Source organism: Arabidopsis lyrata (assembly GCF_000004255.2).
Source record: "Arabidopsis lyrata subsp. lyrata unplaced genomic scaffold ARALYscaffold_1, whole genome shotgun sequence".
Taxonomy (NCBI): Eukaryota; Viridiplantae; Streptophyta; class Magnoliopsida; order Brassicales; family Brassicaceae; genus Arabidopsis; species Arabidopsis lyrata.
This window is the reverse complement of record NW_003302555.1, coordinates 5,997,328-6,011,517: the sequence shown is the minus strand read 5'-3', so window position 1 is coordinate 6,011,517 and position 14,190 is coordinate 5,997,328. Positions and strand designations below refer to the sequence as shown.

The 14,190-nt window shown below is 37.6% G+C and overlaps 5 protein-coding genes across 6 annotated transcripts; 3 read left to right on the top strand and 2 right to left on the bottom strand.

Moving 5' to 3' along the window:
• Positions 1-67: 67 nt before the first annotated feature.
• LOC9328861 (protein HGH1 homolog) lies at positions 68-2,591 on the top strand. The gene is made up of 9 exons (XM_002892753.2): positions 68-239; positions 363-485; positions 584-781; positions 885-963; positions 1,314-1,459; positions 1,558-1,671; positions 1,775-1,906; positions 2,021-2,134; positions 2,232-2,591. Exons 1-9 carry the CDS (start codon positions 186-188, stop codon positions 2,289-2,291), a joined length of 1,020 nt encoding a protein of 339 aa, XP_002892799.1. The 5' UTR covers positions 68-185; the 3' UTR covers positions 2,292-2,591.
• Positions 2,592-3,901: 1,310 nt separating this feature from the next.
• Positions 3,902-5,786, top strand: LOC9326110 (sphinganine C4-monooxygenase 2). The gene is made up of 2 exons (XM_002892752.2): positions 3,902-4,251; positions 4,970-5,786. Exons 1-2 carry the CDS (start codon positions 4,027-4,029, stop codon positions 5,522-5,524), a joined length of 780 nt encoding a protein of 259 aa, XP_002892798.1. The 5' UTR covers positions 3,902-4,026; the 3' UTR covers positions 5,525-5,786.
• A 1,005-nt stretch (positions 5,787-6,791) lies between these two features.
• LOC9328860 (protein PHYTOCHROME KINASE SUBSTRATE 2) lies at positions 6,792-8,424 on the bottom strand. Its single transcript, XM_002890001.2, has one exon. It carries the CDS (start codon positions 8,258-8,260, stop codon positions 6,920-6,922), a length of 1,341 nt encoding a protein of 446 aa, XP_002890047.1. The 5' UTR covers positions 8,261-8,424; the 3' UTR covers positions 6,792-6,919.
• A 303-nt stretch (positions 8,425-8,727) lies between these two features.
• LOC9326109 lies at positions 8,728-11,173 on the top strand. Of its 2 annotated transcripts, none has more exons than XM_021011408.1 (10): positions 8,728-9,032; positions 9,193-9,290; positions 9,523-9,630; positions 9,825-9,907; positions 9,995-10,128; positions 10,215-10,264; positions 10,342-10,434; positions 10,508-10,599; positions 10,700-10,806; positions 10,894-11,173. In XM_021011408.1, the coding sequence occupies exons 1-10, from the start codon at positions 8,823-8,825 to the stop codon at positions 10,933-10,935; spliced, it is 1,017 nt and encodes a 338-aa protein (XP_020867067.1). In that variant the 5' UTR covers positions 8,728-8,822; the 3' UTR covers positions 10,936-11,173. The 2 variants fall into 2 exon arrangements, with proteins under 2 accessions (XP_020867067.1, XP_020867068.1); XM_021011409.1 differs by having other exon boundaries at positions 8,738-9,032; positions 9,519-9,630.
• Positions 11,174-11,196: 23 nt separating this feature from the next.
• LOC9326108 lies at positions 11,197-13,524 on the bottom strand. Its single transcript, XM_021011412.1, has 7 exons — positions 13,095-13,524; positions 12,694-12,946; positions 12,525-12,596; positions 12,326-12,393; positions 12,088-12,238; positions 11,913-11,996; positions 11,197-11,803 (listed from the first exon to the last, which is right to left on the bottom strand). Exons 2-7 carry the CDS (start codon positions 12,898-12,900, stop codon positions 11,624-11,626), a joined length of 762 nt encoding a protein of 253 aa, XP_020867071.1. The 5' UTR covers positions 12,901-12,946; positions 13,095-13,524; the 3' UTR covers positions 11,197-11,623.
• Positions 13,525-14,190: the final 666 nt, after the last annotated feature.

Here is a 14,190-nt window from a genome sequence, read left to right as displayed (position 1 = left end):
ACTTAATTTGCTTGCAATTTTTTCTTTTCTGAATTTGTGTTCTTAAAACCTTCTGGTTGGTATAGAGTGTTTGGTTCTGTTCTGCAACAAAAAAACCCTGAGGAGGATTGTTCGTGTTCGCCGGCGGTGACATTTGCGCGCAGAAACGTTGAGACACTCTCTACGGCGAATTATTCCTCGGAGATATGGCGACGGAGCTGGAAGAGCTTGTAGAATTTTTGTCATCTCCTTCACCGCCTGTAAGCTTTTTTTACATTTGGTTTCATCTGTTTCTGAGCTGTGGGGATGCATTGATAATTTTAGATTCTAGGGTTTTTGTTGTGACCGATGATTCTGATTGAATGAAGAAACAAAACATGTAGGTGAAGAAAGCTGCGGTGGAAATTGTTAGTGGATTAACTGGTTCCGAGGAAGGTTTACAATCTCTATCCAAGTATTCCGAGATTCTTCTTCCATCACTGTCTCGTCTTCTAAATGAAAGCAAGGTTCATTGAGTCAAACTCTAAAGAAGCACTGATTGTTATCTGGATTTGGATTGGTATTGATAGAGATTGAATAGTTGTTTTTGAATTCAATTTTGCAGGAGGTATCAGAGCCAGCAGCTCAAGCTCTTGTAAATCTTTCTCAGAACTCTGAATTGGCTAGGAAGATGATTCAAATGGGTTTGATCAAAGTGGCCATGGACATGTTGTATAAGCCAGAGTCTTGTATTACCAGATTGCTTGTTATGCTTCTGGTTAATCTTACTCAGTTGGATGATGGGGTTTCTTCTTTGCTTCAGGTCGTTTATCATAAGTTCAATTTGTGCAATGGAGAGTGGGGAGTGTATTTTGGTAGTCTAATGGTGACGTTGCTAATCGTGTAAAACTTTATGCCTTTGTTAGATTGACGATGAGAAGATGCATGGACTACATATCATGAAGCTTGTTAGGTCATTTTGCAGGTCTTCTGGCGAAACTACTGGTATGTTCTTGCCACTTTAGTCTTTAATTGTTATATAATTTGTCCAAGTATATATCTCTACTTCTAGATACGATAGTCTGGAATTTCCTTTTCCTATATCATGTTTTTGTTTCATATATCTAATCCTCGGTAGGACTTGAAGGTCTAGAATTTTAATGGTTGTACCATTTATATTCTGGTTCTTACTCTTCTATGTTTCCATTTGGACCATTGAAATGAGTTTCCACAATTCAAGGAAAGATTATACGAAGTTGCTTACTAGTAGTTTTTAGTTTGCAATCAAGTTCCATTGCTACTGTTGTATAAAAAGAGGAATGGATTACTGATTATTGTTCTTATTTGTGCACCAGATGATCAGTTTGAGCATGTTGGCTCAATCCTTGTCAACATATCAAAAACAGAAGATGGGAGGAAATTGTTACTGGAGCCAAAGAGAGGACTACTAAAACAGATTATTAGGCAGTTTGATTCAACAAATCAATTGCGAAAGAAAGGGGTACGTATAAAAGAGTTTGGCAGATTACTCTTTAATGAACCTGGTGCTTAATCTACCCTTTGAACAATCTAACATGGAATATGCTTATCGGCTTTCAGGTTGCTGGGACTATTCGTAACTGCTGTTTTGAAGCCAAAAACCAACTCCAGAATATACTCTTGATATCAGAGTTTCTCTGGCCTGCTCTGCTCCTACCAGTTGCAGGCAGCAAGGTTTGTTATTGTTCTTGCTTTATAGCTGTGACGCTGTTGCTTAAAAAGGTTTTCTTCTTATATGAGAAAACAGTTTTTGATTATTGGGTTTTACTTTCATTAGACATACAGTGAGCAAGATATCGCAAAAATGCCACCTGAGCTTGGAAGTGCACTTTCCATTGAGCGAGAACCAGTTACTGATCCTGACATTCGCGTTCAGACTCTCGAAGCTATATATTTGATCATCTTAGAGGTATAACATTTATATATCTCGCTTTCCCTTCTTGTGAACTCTTGTGAAGGACCCATCAAACCCAAAACTTACAAAAGGTCCTCTGATATGTCAAAACTACTTTTGATGTTGCAGGAGGCAGGTCGAAGGGCATTTTGGTCAGTCAACGGGCCACGGATTCTACAAGTGGGATACGAATATGAGGAAGATCCAAAAGCAATGAGAGCCTATGAGCAAGTCGGTTCTTTGGTATGTTCACTCCCTCTAATGTCACTCACGCACTGACTCTACACGACTAAAGATAGCAACACTAATAAACATTGTTCGATGTGCCGTTTTAAACCAGCTTGTTGAAGAAGCTGGAGGCCCGGAAGAATCGTTGGAGCCGATAAAAGCAGAGTCTTGAAGTACATTATTTGTTGTCCTCGGGCTCTAGTCCCCATTTTTGCTGGCCCTCCCAAAGGAAGTTACTTGTCCTGTTTCGTTCTTCTCTCATTTCTATGAAAGAGGTACTACTACATCTTGTGCGCTACTGCCTACTAGTTGTAACACTAGATTCGTTATTTACTTGTGGCGATCTTATTAGTGTTCCATTTTCTATTTTTTTGGTGTAACCTTATTTCATATATGAGACATTGTTGTATGTTATCTTCCTACAACTATTTGTTTGTGGTATTATCTTACACACATTTGGCTAATTCCCTAATTGTTTTGAATCTGGATCTGAAATCAAACAGATAAGGTCTAATGAATCTACTTAAGAATATAGATTTTTGACATATCTTATAGAAATACCAATTGAATAAACAATAAACACAAAATTATTGCCACCCTCACAAGGTAGCCACCAAATGTGTCCACAATTGTACAGATAAGAGAACAGAGAGGCAAAATCAAATCAATGATTTTGTTCTTTAGACTTTTATCTTTCTTTGGCATGTGTTTTTTTTTTTTTTTTTTCGTCTGAATGATTCCATTATATTATACGAGGGTAGAATACGGTTTTGAAATACAAAACCGACAAGAGTCGAAACTCTTTCGGAAACTAAGCCGGCGGAAGACATAAATATCCCCGGGAAACTAAGGCCAAAAGAAGGAAGCAAACTAAACAAAAAGGTACAAGAAGGTAAACTCAAAAGGAACCAAAGAACTAAAACTGAGACTCGAAACCATCATAACCCGCAAACAATCCCAGAGAAACGGTTGGCGTCGGAGTTGAAACCAAGAAACATGAGCCTCAAGAAGAACCAACCAAACATGCAAACTCCAATAGACCAGAGATCCCGAAGAAGAACGAATATGAAAGCTCAACCAGCAACAATCCGACATAACAGAGAGCGAGATCAATCCGAAAAATGAGCACAACAACAAACACCATCATGCCATCTCCACCATGGAAATGAGCTCGAGCGAAACCAGGCACAAAGAACCTTTGAAAAACGGCTGGGGATAAGTCAAAGAGGAGCACCAACTCTTACAATCAAAGCCACCTACAAACCTGAACCGGTCACGACCTCGCAAGAGAAGAACTAGTGAACGAAACCACTGCTGCGCTTAGAACCCAACAACGAAAACCGAAGACGGCTTCATAAAAGACCTAGTAGATGCACCTGCAACGATGTACCATCCGAGAGACAAACCCCAAACACGAACCTAGCCCACCAGAACCCACACACAAACGAGAAGAAGCAAACGGCGAAGAAGAACTAGGAACCCAAAGCAGAGTTAAAGCAAGCAAAGTACTAATCCGGAAAGCACAGCAAAGCCATACAATAAGCTGTAGAGTTAGAACCCAAAAAAAGCAAAACTTAATCTCTGCCCAAGCCTAAAGCACCAACTAAACCTTCAACACAAACTTTGGCATGTGTTCTAATCATAGATATTACTTAATTAGCACACATTAAAATTTAAACCAGTTGGCGCCTCGACCATTCCTTTAAAGCCACGTGGAAAATTCCGAATTGTTGGGTCCCACCTGATAAATCATGTTAGATCTCTTCTTCGTTTCATCTCCTCCTCTGCGTCTTCTTCTTCTCGACGACGAGAGAAAGAGAGAGAGGGAGAGAAAACACCGAAGCGACGAAGAAGAAGATTCTAATCTAATCTCGAGTTGTTGGGGGAGATTAATTAGACTTAAAGAAATGATGAGTTTCGCGATTTCCGATGAATTTCTGGGGACATTCGTGCCGATTCTGGTGTATTGGGTGTATTCAGGGATGTACATTTGCTTAGGATCTTTGGATAAATATAGATTGCATTCGAAGATAGATGAGGATGAGAAGAATCTCGTTACCAAATCCGCCGTCGTCAAGGGCGTTCTTCTTCAACAGACTCTTCAGGCTATTATCTCCGTTATTCTCTTCAAGGTTTCAGTCCCTCTCTCTATCTCTCTCCCTTCATTGTGGCAGATCTGTGAATTTATAGGATTTTGGTTGTGGATTATGCTAATGTTGTCCTCCTTGTGCCTCTTGTTAATCTACTGTTTTGGTTAGTGAACATAGATCGATGACAATGAGTTAGGGGTTTTCTGATTTTAAATCACCTTCTGTTGTCTTGAAGCTGTTGAATCAACAAGGTTACAGATTTAGGATGCAATAAGAATAATAATTTAGATTCTGGAGATTGTCTGATGAATTAAAACTTGGATCTCCTGTTTCTTGCTGTTTTATATAGAGAATTTGTTAAACTCTTATGTTCCAAGGAGATAGATATTTAGAATGTTTCACTTGAGATTCTCAAACATAAGGCGTTTACTTTACAAAAGCTTATACGTCTAGCGTTGTGATTTCCTTGTCTAACAGCTGAATAGTGCTTAGAGGAATGCAACCTTTATCCTTCATCATTCACATGTGCAAGTTTTTTTTTCTCTTGCATTGGAGACCTTTAGCCTTGGACTTTCTCACTATCCTTGTGTTTCAGAGTCATGAGCTTATGATGTTTCTCTGTATTGGAAGAAATTTATTGAGGTTTATAGTTCTCATGTTGTGTTACACTCTGGATTTGTTTTTGGTTGAGCTTCATATATTAGCATCATGGAGCATTCGTTTCTTGTTTACCTGAAATTTTGTTTTTTGTTTTCTTTAGATAACAGGAAGTGATGCAGATGCTGCTACGACACAGCAATTTTCCATTCTACTTCTGGCTAGGCAGTTTATCATCGCTATGCTTGTAATTGACACTTGGCAATACTTCATTCATCGATATATGCACCTCAACAAGTTCTTATACAAGCATATCCACTCTCAGCATCATCGCCTTGTCGTGCCTTATTCGTATGGAGCTCTATACAACCATCCACTAGAAGGTCTTCTTTTGGACACTATTGGTGGTGCTTTGTCTTTCCTCTTCTCTGGTATGTCCCCAAGAACAGCCATCTTTTTCTTCTCCTTCGCTACCATCAAAACAGTAGATGATCATTGTGGACTATGGCTTCCGGGAAATCCATTTCACATCTTCTTCAGTAATAATTCTGCTTACCATGATGTTCACCACCAACTCTATGGAACCAAATACAACTTCTCGCAGCCATTCTTTGTTCTGTGGGATAGGATTCTCGGTACTTACTTGCCTTATTCACTTGAGAAAAGAGCCAATGGAGGATTTGAAACACGGCCAATCAAAGTATCCAAAGATGAGTAATTTCTCTTTCTTTCTCTTGGGGGCTTTTTGTCACTGCTAAGTCATCATTTGCTCGTTAGAGAACCACTGTAACCTTTGCGTACTTGTAACTGTACATACAATTCCAATCTATCCTTTTTCGATCTGCAGGCAGACGTTTCTGTGTAAGCCAGCAGTAAATTCATTTTGTAATAGCCAAAACTTCAGATCTTCTCTGTTGTTATTATCTGCTTTATAATTCCAGGTTTTGAGACCTGTGAGAGTCTCATCGATCTCCTTCACAGAGTTATTGATTCTTTCTTTTACGCAAAGGGCTTCTTGCTTTCGTTGTTCTTATCCTCTCTAGGCATGGCAGCAACTGAGTAGTTTTTCTCTATGTAGTTAGTTTCATAGGCTAATTAAAGTGATTGGTCAATTATTGAAAAAGTAGACCTTTGAAAATGATACAATACTTATCTTCAAGATTCATTTATATTTTGGGACAAGGTTGATGTTTTCTTGACAAGATCTAATTTCATCTGTTTCTGAAATCTGATATGCCATTTAAGTACCTTACTGGATTCAGTGTATTGGGTTTAATATCAAAAGGTTGTTTCTTGATTAGATCCAGCTGGTAAGATCTGGATCTTGAGTTAGAACTTTAAACTGTATTACAACCAATCTTTTTCCCAAAACCTAACATTCCTCCTGAGTTGGTTACAGAGACATATCATCATCAATGGCACAATTAAGGTTTTGTCTACGTCTACTTTATCTCATTATCATCACATGGTCTTGACTCTTGAGATGAGTTCTGGACCAGAAGATTGGACCAGAAGATTCTGGATTGGCTTTTAAGACATGTTAGGTGAATGGACCCTATCATTGTTTGATTGAGTTTCCTCATTAAAGGCTCTTTTAGGCAACTCGTACGGACTTTGATTAAACGGTTAAATCTAAGCCTAATGAGGTATCTTTCTATTCTTGAGACAAGCACATGCAAATGAGGTGGACCAATTGTGTTTTGTGTCTAGTCTACGTGCTGCATTTAAATATGTCTCCTAAGTCAACAAAAGGTTACAATCACATCTTTAAGTATCACATGGAATTGCAGTCTTGGTTGTCTTATTTGTGGATTAGACCCAAGTGTCTATTGTTCACATGGTGCAGTTCCTAAAAATCTCAGGCGACGACAATAGATGAGTTCTTGGCATCACATTTCATCTTTACTCATTTGTGGTAAGCATAAGTTTTTTGAGGATTGATTGATGATAAAGATTGATTTGCACTTCTCTCTCGACATTCTTCCTTAATAAACCGTTAAATCAAATTGCTGTTTTCAGGTACAAGAATATGAAGATGGTATTAGCAAATCAAATATTTCCCACTTAAAAGTCATTACATGTAAAGCGAAAGGAGTTCGGGTTTTTGGCATCATTAAGTATACAAAAAAGGCGATTGCGTGTGAGAAACCGAACTACTGCTGATCCTCCTTCTTGTTTCAATGCTTGTTGGATTAGCTTCTACGGGGAATCTTGGAACATAACTCGGTGTTCTGTTCATGCTTGTGTATGAATCACCAGAAACTCTGACAGATTTATGACTCTTGCACCCCATTAATAAACCGCCACTGCTCGATTTCCGTCTCTGAGGCGCAGTTTCTCGGTTTGATTTCGCCATGATAGGGATTCGAGGAATCGGAAAAGACCGATTCTTTTTGACAGGACTCGTTGCACATTCAGACATAACAGAGAAATCCGCTACACTTGCCGTTACTACACTCCACTGTATGCTTACCTCACTTGGTGCATAACCATTGGGTGAGTCTGGATCACTACTTCCTTGCCTTGCAAGAAAGGGCTTTGCCTTCCCTGTTAAGCTCTCAATCTCAAAAAGATCGGTACTTACATCGCTCACACTCCCATCTTCTTCTTCTTCATGCTTCACAGAGAATCCATGTTCCTCTTTTTTCACAGAGCTAGAGTATTCCCATGGGAATTTCTTCTGAATGATTCTCTTCTCAATAAGAGGAGATCCAAATATTTCCAGAGACTTCCTCTGCTCTAACATTGCTTCTTGTTGTTGTTGATGAATTTTCATCTCCGAGCTTAGATCTCCAGAGAAACTCAATTGAGTCCTGATCTTCTTCAGACCAGAGGTTCTTCTCTTCTCATCGACAACATCTACTGAACTCCAGTTCGAACACACACATCTGCAGCCAAGAGTAGCGAGAAAACTCTTCTTATTACTCACCTTGTGATTGGTACTTATATCCTTCTCCTGAAAGTAACTGTTGCAGCTAGAGTTGTTCTTGATGTTCTTCTTCTTCTCCATATATTTGTTATGAAGCAACAAGCTCTGGCTATTCCAGCTGGATTCAGACCGAAGACTCGGAGTTTCCGAAGAATTCTTCGAGCTTTGCTTCGGAGGAACAAAGATTCTCTCTACTGGAACTTCTGGATCTGGCAGAGAAGACACAAGTCTAGGACTGTGGTCGGAATCCATATCTCCATTGAAGTACTTCTCAGCTCCAAACACACTGATCTCCAGATCTTCAGAAGCTTTCTTGTTAACTCCAAGAACATCTGGATTGATGTTCATATTGATACCACTCATTAGGTTCTTCTGAGTGAGAGTATCTTCCTTGCTTATCAAGTAAGAGAAAGAAGTAGAAGAAGAAGAGAAAGGACCATAGAGATTGTTACTGTTATTATTATTGTTCATCATGAAATCAAAAGATACGTTTGGAGTTGAAGAAGATGAAGTTAAGGTTACCATTTTCTCTTCTTTTTTGTATTACTATTTCTTGGGATGATTTAGATTTTGAGGAATATAAATAGAGGAAATGAGGAAGTTACTGGTTTTTTTTTTTTTTTTGAAGCTATGTGTCAATTGTTGAATGGGTGGGTTCCATCACTGGGACAAGATTGCCTATTTGCCAGTGATTCTGTGCTAATGTATCAAAAAAATATTAATTATATTTTGTCTTGGTTATAAGGAAAATGAATTTTATTAAATGAAAATAAAAATTAGTGGATATGATTCTCCTAAGGAACAAAATTACAAATTGGAAGACACGAGGGATGTACGTATTTTGTGCTATACTACTGTACTGACAAAGACCTTTCGTCGAGTTAGTTGGTCGTTGAAGGGATTTGGGCCTCTAGTGACATAAATGGGCCTTAGTGAAGAACGTTGTTTTAAGCAAGTCGGGTATATAAATAAGTCGGGTTTTTTTTTTCTACCCGCCCGTTTTAGTCGGACCTTATCCTCTTCCTCCTCAATCTGACAATCGTATTGCTTGTGTGGAAGTTCTCTAAGAAGAACAGAAAAATTCAAAATGGTTTCGCAGATAATTTCGTGTTTATCACAATCTCCGTCTCGTTTATGTTTCTCCGAGAGGCCAATTTTGCCGAATACTTATAACCGCAGCGGTTTAAGCCGGTTTTCTCCGGGATTTGCTAACCGCCGGTTATTTACGGTTAACCGGAAGAAATGGAGATCGGCGTGCATTTTCAACTCTGGAAAGGAACCTGGAGGAGAGGGAAAGGTTACTGTTTCTCTGACTCTACCTCAATTTTTCCGGTCTGAATTTTTCTGAGGCAGCTCTATGTCTTTTTGTTCAATTGAATCCAAATTCTATTGGATTTTGATAAAAGTTTAGGTTTTTAAGAGAAGATTTGAAGTTTTGATTTTTTTTTTTTTTTTAGTTACAAGGAGGTAGCTCAGAGTGGCCGATACTTCAGAGATGGGAAGTTCCATGGGGATGGCAGATAGTTTCGTTAACTTCGTTTGCTTGTGCATTAAGGTACTCTCATTAAAAGCTTGCCTTTGGATGAATTTAGGGTTAGATTTTGATGAAACATAGAATGTGTTTTAAGATAAATCTGATGGTTGAGTAGATTGATGTGAAAGATAATCTCTTTGTTATGGTTAAAATAGTTTAATGTTCAGTGACTATCCTCTGTATAAACAGATTTTTTTCTCAAGTTCTTCACTATTTTAATGTATGGAGTGAGAGTAATTTTGTTCCCAGGCAGTTTTGTTTTGACAGGATTAACCGAGATGGCAGTCATACCGTTTTTAGGAATCGACGTTGAGAAACTGACCTTGGACGATAAGGCGGAAATTTTGTTCCTAGATCAAGGGTACCAAAACTACTATTCTTTGTGTATTCTAGTTACATATCTCCAGTCTTAGCTCTTTTTACTTTGTTAATATAAACTGATCATAGAATCTCAGTGCTTTAGCTGATTTCACATCGTAAATATGGTTACCTCTCTTGAGGTTTTAAGTTATGGAAATGGCTTATGTTGAATAACATTGTCTAAATACTTGGCAGCCTAACAACTGCGGTGGTACTTGCTGTAATATTCACTGTTGCCAAAACCTTCGACCCTCTTCCTGAAGATATTCTTCGCTATGGTACTTTGCTTTTCGGTTTTTAGTGGCGGTGTCTTGCACTGTTTGCTCTTTTATTTGCATTTTACCTTTTGTTTGTTAAATCGTCAGATTTGAGACAACCCTTCAACCTGCAAAAAGGATGGCTCGTGTGGGGTGGAATCGGTCTGGTTGGTGCTGTTGGTGCAATTGCATTAACAGGTGTTGTTTTATCCGTGTTCAGGACAGAGGCACCGGAAAGGGAGGTTTGGAGAATTCAAACCATGCTTTGTTTTTGTTTTCTGAAATATTTGTTGGATAATAGTAATGAGGCCTAGTGTGATGTTTTCAGGTAGACTCTTTGATGAAGCTTCTCCCATTAATTGGATCCTCAAACATAAGGTATTCCGCAAAGAAATAGAAAATGTGATATGCATTAATACTAGAATTTGATCACATCCCATATAATTATTGTACAGCACCTTAAGCTTAGTGGGCATAACTGGAATCCTTGCTCCACTTCTGGAGGAGACCGTGTTTCGCGGATTCTTCATGGTCTCTCTTACCAAATGGTAAAACCTCTTGTCTTCTTCTCATTTTGTTCTGGATAAAAGCTTACTACATTGTGTTATGTTCTGCGTTCAGGGTCCCGACCCCAATAGCAATCATCATCAGCTCAGCTGCCTTTGCCCTTGCCCATCTCACGCCGGGTGAATTCCCACAGCTGTTTATTCTAGGTAAAAAACATAACTCAAAACAAAAGCATTAGCATCTTCTCATGGTTATAAACATCTCGGGATGAAAAATAAGTATCTTTCATTTTCCCATTCGGTTTAGGAAGTGTTTTGGGATTATCGTATGCACAAACCCGCAATCTCATTACCCCGATGGTCATACACGGTTTTTGGAACTCAGGAGTTATTTTGCTACTCACTTTTCTTCAGGTAAAAACTCATTCCTATGATCACTACAATGTTAAAAGGACCGATCAAATTATAACTATGTTTTTCTTTTCCTTTATTTTTTGGTAGATCCAAGGGTATGACATAAAGGAACTATTGCAGGCAAACTAGCTCTGAGCTTTTCTCTTTGTGCTGTCCGCATTTAACATCAAAAAGCTTCATTATGTGCTCGATTATGGTAAGATATTTTGTATTCGAGAAAATAATTCATACTTAATGCAATTTGGGTTTTGGTCGATTTATCTTTATGTGATACTTAACCTTATCATAACATCGTGACAGTAATGTATGTACTAAAATGGTAGAGATGAATCTTTTTGGAACAAAAAATAATAAATTCATTTATACACAGGTTACAAATTATGTGTCTCGTTTTTTTTTTCTTAAAAAAGTGAAATGCTCATCTCCCAAACGAGTGTTATTGAAAAACTTAATGCCACAGAATCAGAAACTTTTAATCTACATACACAAACTTTCTTAGAATCGAATACTTATAAGAAAAAACTCTGCACTAAGTTAGGACACTCCTTGTTTGTAAGAAAGCCGATTCAGAAGGACCATCATGTAGATCTTTTGATGGTCCTTGTTGATATCAAATCTTGATTAATAATTTCGCCACACATGATTCAATGATTTCATCAGAAAAGATAGTTTCAATAGCTCTGCAAGAAGTGACAAGAAGAGATTCTTCTTTCTACTTATTGCAAACCACTCTTATAACAGCAGTTCATGAATCATTTGCTGATGAAATCATTGAAAAGCATATACCTGAAGCTTTTGGTGTAGAACTATTATTAAATCACGGCTCCATTGACAAATAATTAATCACGGCTCTAGGTTGCCTTGAGCTGAGCACCAACGCAAACCGAGTGGCCAAAGCCGCTGCTTCCTGTCTTTGTCTACGGCGGTGCAGGATACTGATGGCTGATGCCATGATGTAGCAAGGAAGAAGAAAACTGGCAGCTCGGAGTAAGAAAAGCTGCAAAAAGATTTCAGATGATTTCGTCGTTAGGAGTTGGAACTTATACGAAACTTCCAGTATATGCTGGAAACAACAAAAAGAAGTGGTAACTCGATTTTAAACTTACAGAAAGTATTGAAGAAGGGTCATCTTCACCATCTGCATAATCTGGTATAGTTAGTGCATGTCGCAATAGAAGAAGAGTCATCAACTGCAAAAGAGAAGAGCAATGTTTCCGAGTTTTAGAATTTAGTAAAAAAATCGTGGAGTGGTTGAAACATGTTGAGAAGCTTTAGACTTACTATTAGAGCAGCTGAGCGGAAAAATGCAGCTCCATTGGTATCTGAAGCTGTAAAATCATCATACTCCGATTCTAAAATCTGACGTTCGGCTTCTGCTATTGCCAAGAGACGTGGATCATCTAAATCCAAACCTGAGATTCTCCATCCTCCACTACAAAAAGAGGAATAAGTCAGAACAATTACAAGTCATGAAACCAAACCTTAAAAGAGTATGACAGAATAATGAAATTGATCATACCCAATGTCAATAGTAGTTTCTTCTGATTGGGGTGGAGGTGGTGGTGAGGTATATCCAGCTTGGTATGGCTGTAATAAGAGGAAGTTAACTTGAGTTGAATTCTCAATCATCGAGTGAAAGTCTCAAGATAAACCTTATAAAATGCATAATCATAGTGTCTTATACTAAAAGATTACAACAAAAGCCCGCGAGTATATACCTGATGACAGATTTCACATATAGTGTTCCCCTTTTCATTGCACCAACGTTGAACACATTTTCTGTGAGCATACTGATCATCAAACCATAAAAGGTTTTAAGTCAATACTCACAATTTATCTCAGCTTAACCTTGATAACTAATAGTTTCCTAAAGGAAAAAGAAACTACCTTTAAGCTGCCATTGCAAGAACATGGACTCTCAAGAGTCTTAATATCACATTCCTCTTGACAAATACGACACTCAGTAGTATCCCCGTCGTAGATATCAACCAGCGACTCTGATCTCATATTATTCTCAGCCTCCGCGAGAACCGGAGGTAACGGAACCGGTCGAATCAATCTATTAACGTATACAACCGTGTGATTATTACTCATCTCAGTGCTTCTCAAAACCACTCGCACGAATTCCAAATTGAAGTCCCTAAATACGAAAACAACAAATTCACAAGTAATATGAACTCTAATCAGACACAGGAAGTTACGAATCCCAAGAAAAGAAAAGATCACGCCGAGGAAAACAAAGAAGATCGAGATTTTCGGATACTAAATCTATTGAAAAAAAAAATCACCTGGAAAAATTGGGAATCGATGTTTATGGCGTGAACAGAGAGCTTTTTCTCGTTCTGAGCTGAAAAATCGGGAGGAAGGTGAGAAGAGACGCAAAAAGAAGTTTGTGGTTTTTGCTCCCAAGAAAAAAAATTCTTGGGAAGATGAGAGAAACTTTCTTCACAGAGATTATTTTCCCGGAAATCAAGCTAATGGAAAATGGCTTTTTATAGCGGGAAAGATAACGACGTCTAAAAAGACTAACGGATGCCTCCGTTAGTTATAGCCGTTGACCAGAGAAGTATAACGGCTCCTAGTGGCGATCTTAATTTAGTCTGTTTTTATTTCCTTTGGTCTTTTTCTGACAGCATCTAGTAGTCTTTTATTAACAACATGTTGTTTAATTATAAGTAAAAAACTAAGTCATATATATAACTCCAAATAAATGAATAATACAGCCTTTTATTATTTTAATCCCATGATCATTTCAAAACTCGGATTAAAATAAAAATTTAAACAAAATAACAGAAACAATGCAAAACAAAGGAATATTCTTACTGAATTATATCTAAAATGACAGTTTAATAATCATTTTTCAAAAAAAAATAACTCATATAAATTATCTACATTTCATTCTCATCAATAATACTCTGGATTATATACACTCTGCATATATTATAATATTTACACGCATTATAATGTAGATATTTATATTAGAATGGATAAGGTTATTGGCACGATACTACAACTATGACAAATTATATTCATTAAAATAAGTAAACGCTTGATCTTTTTTACCAACAAACATTTTGTTTGAAGAATATATATCACTATATATTATATAGAGACCTCACATCAAATTTTTAAGAACTATATTAATGTGGTTGATCAGAAATGATCAGGTAACATACATGTCGAATTATATCTATATAGTCCTTAATTAGTTGTACGGATTGAAAATTATTGACCGTTGAGCTATTCCTTAATTGAAATTGTCAACTATTCATTAGGAAGGATTACCAAGAAAAGACATGGTCACGTCTACATATATTTCTATATATAATTTGACACAGATAGACTCCTTTAAAGTTACACAAAATTTTGGTTAAAAAGCTTGTC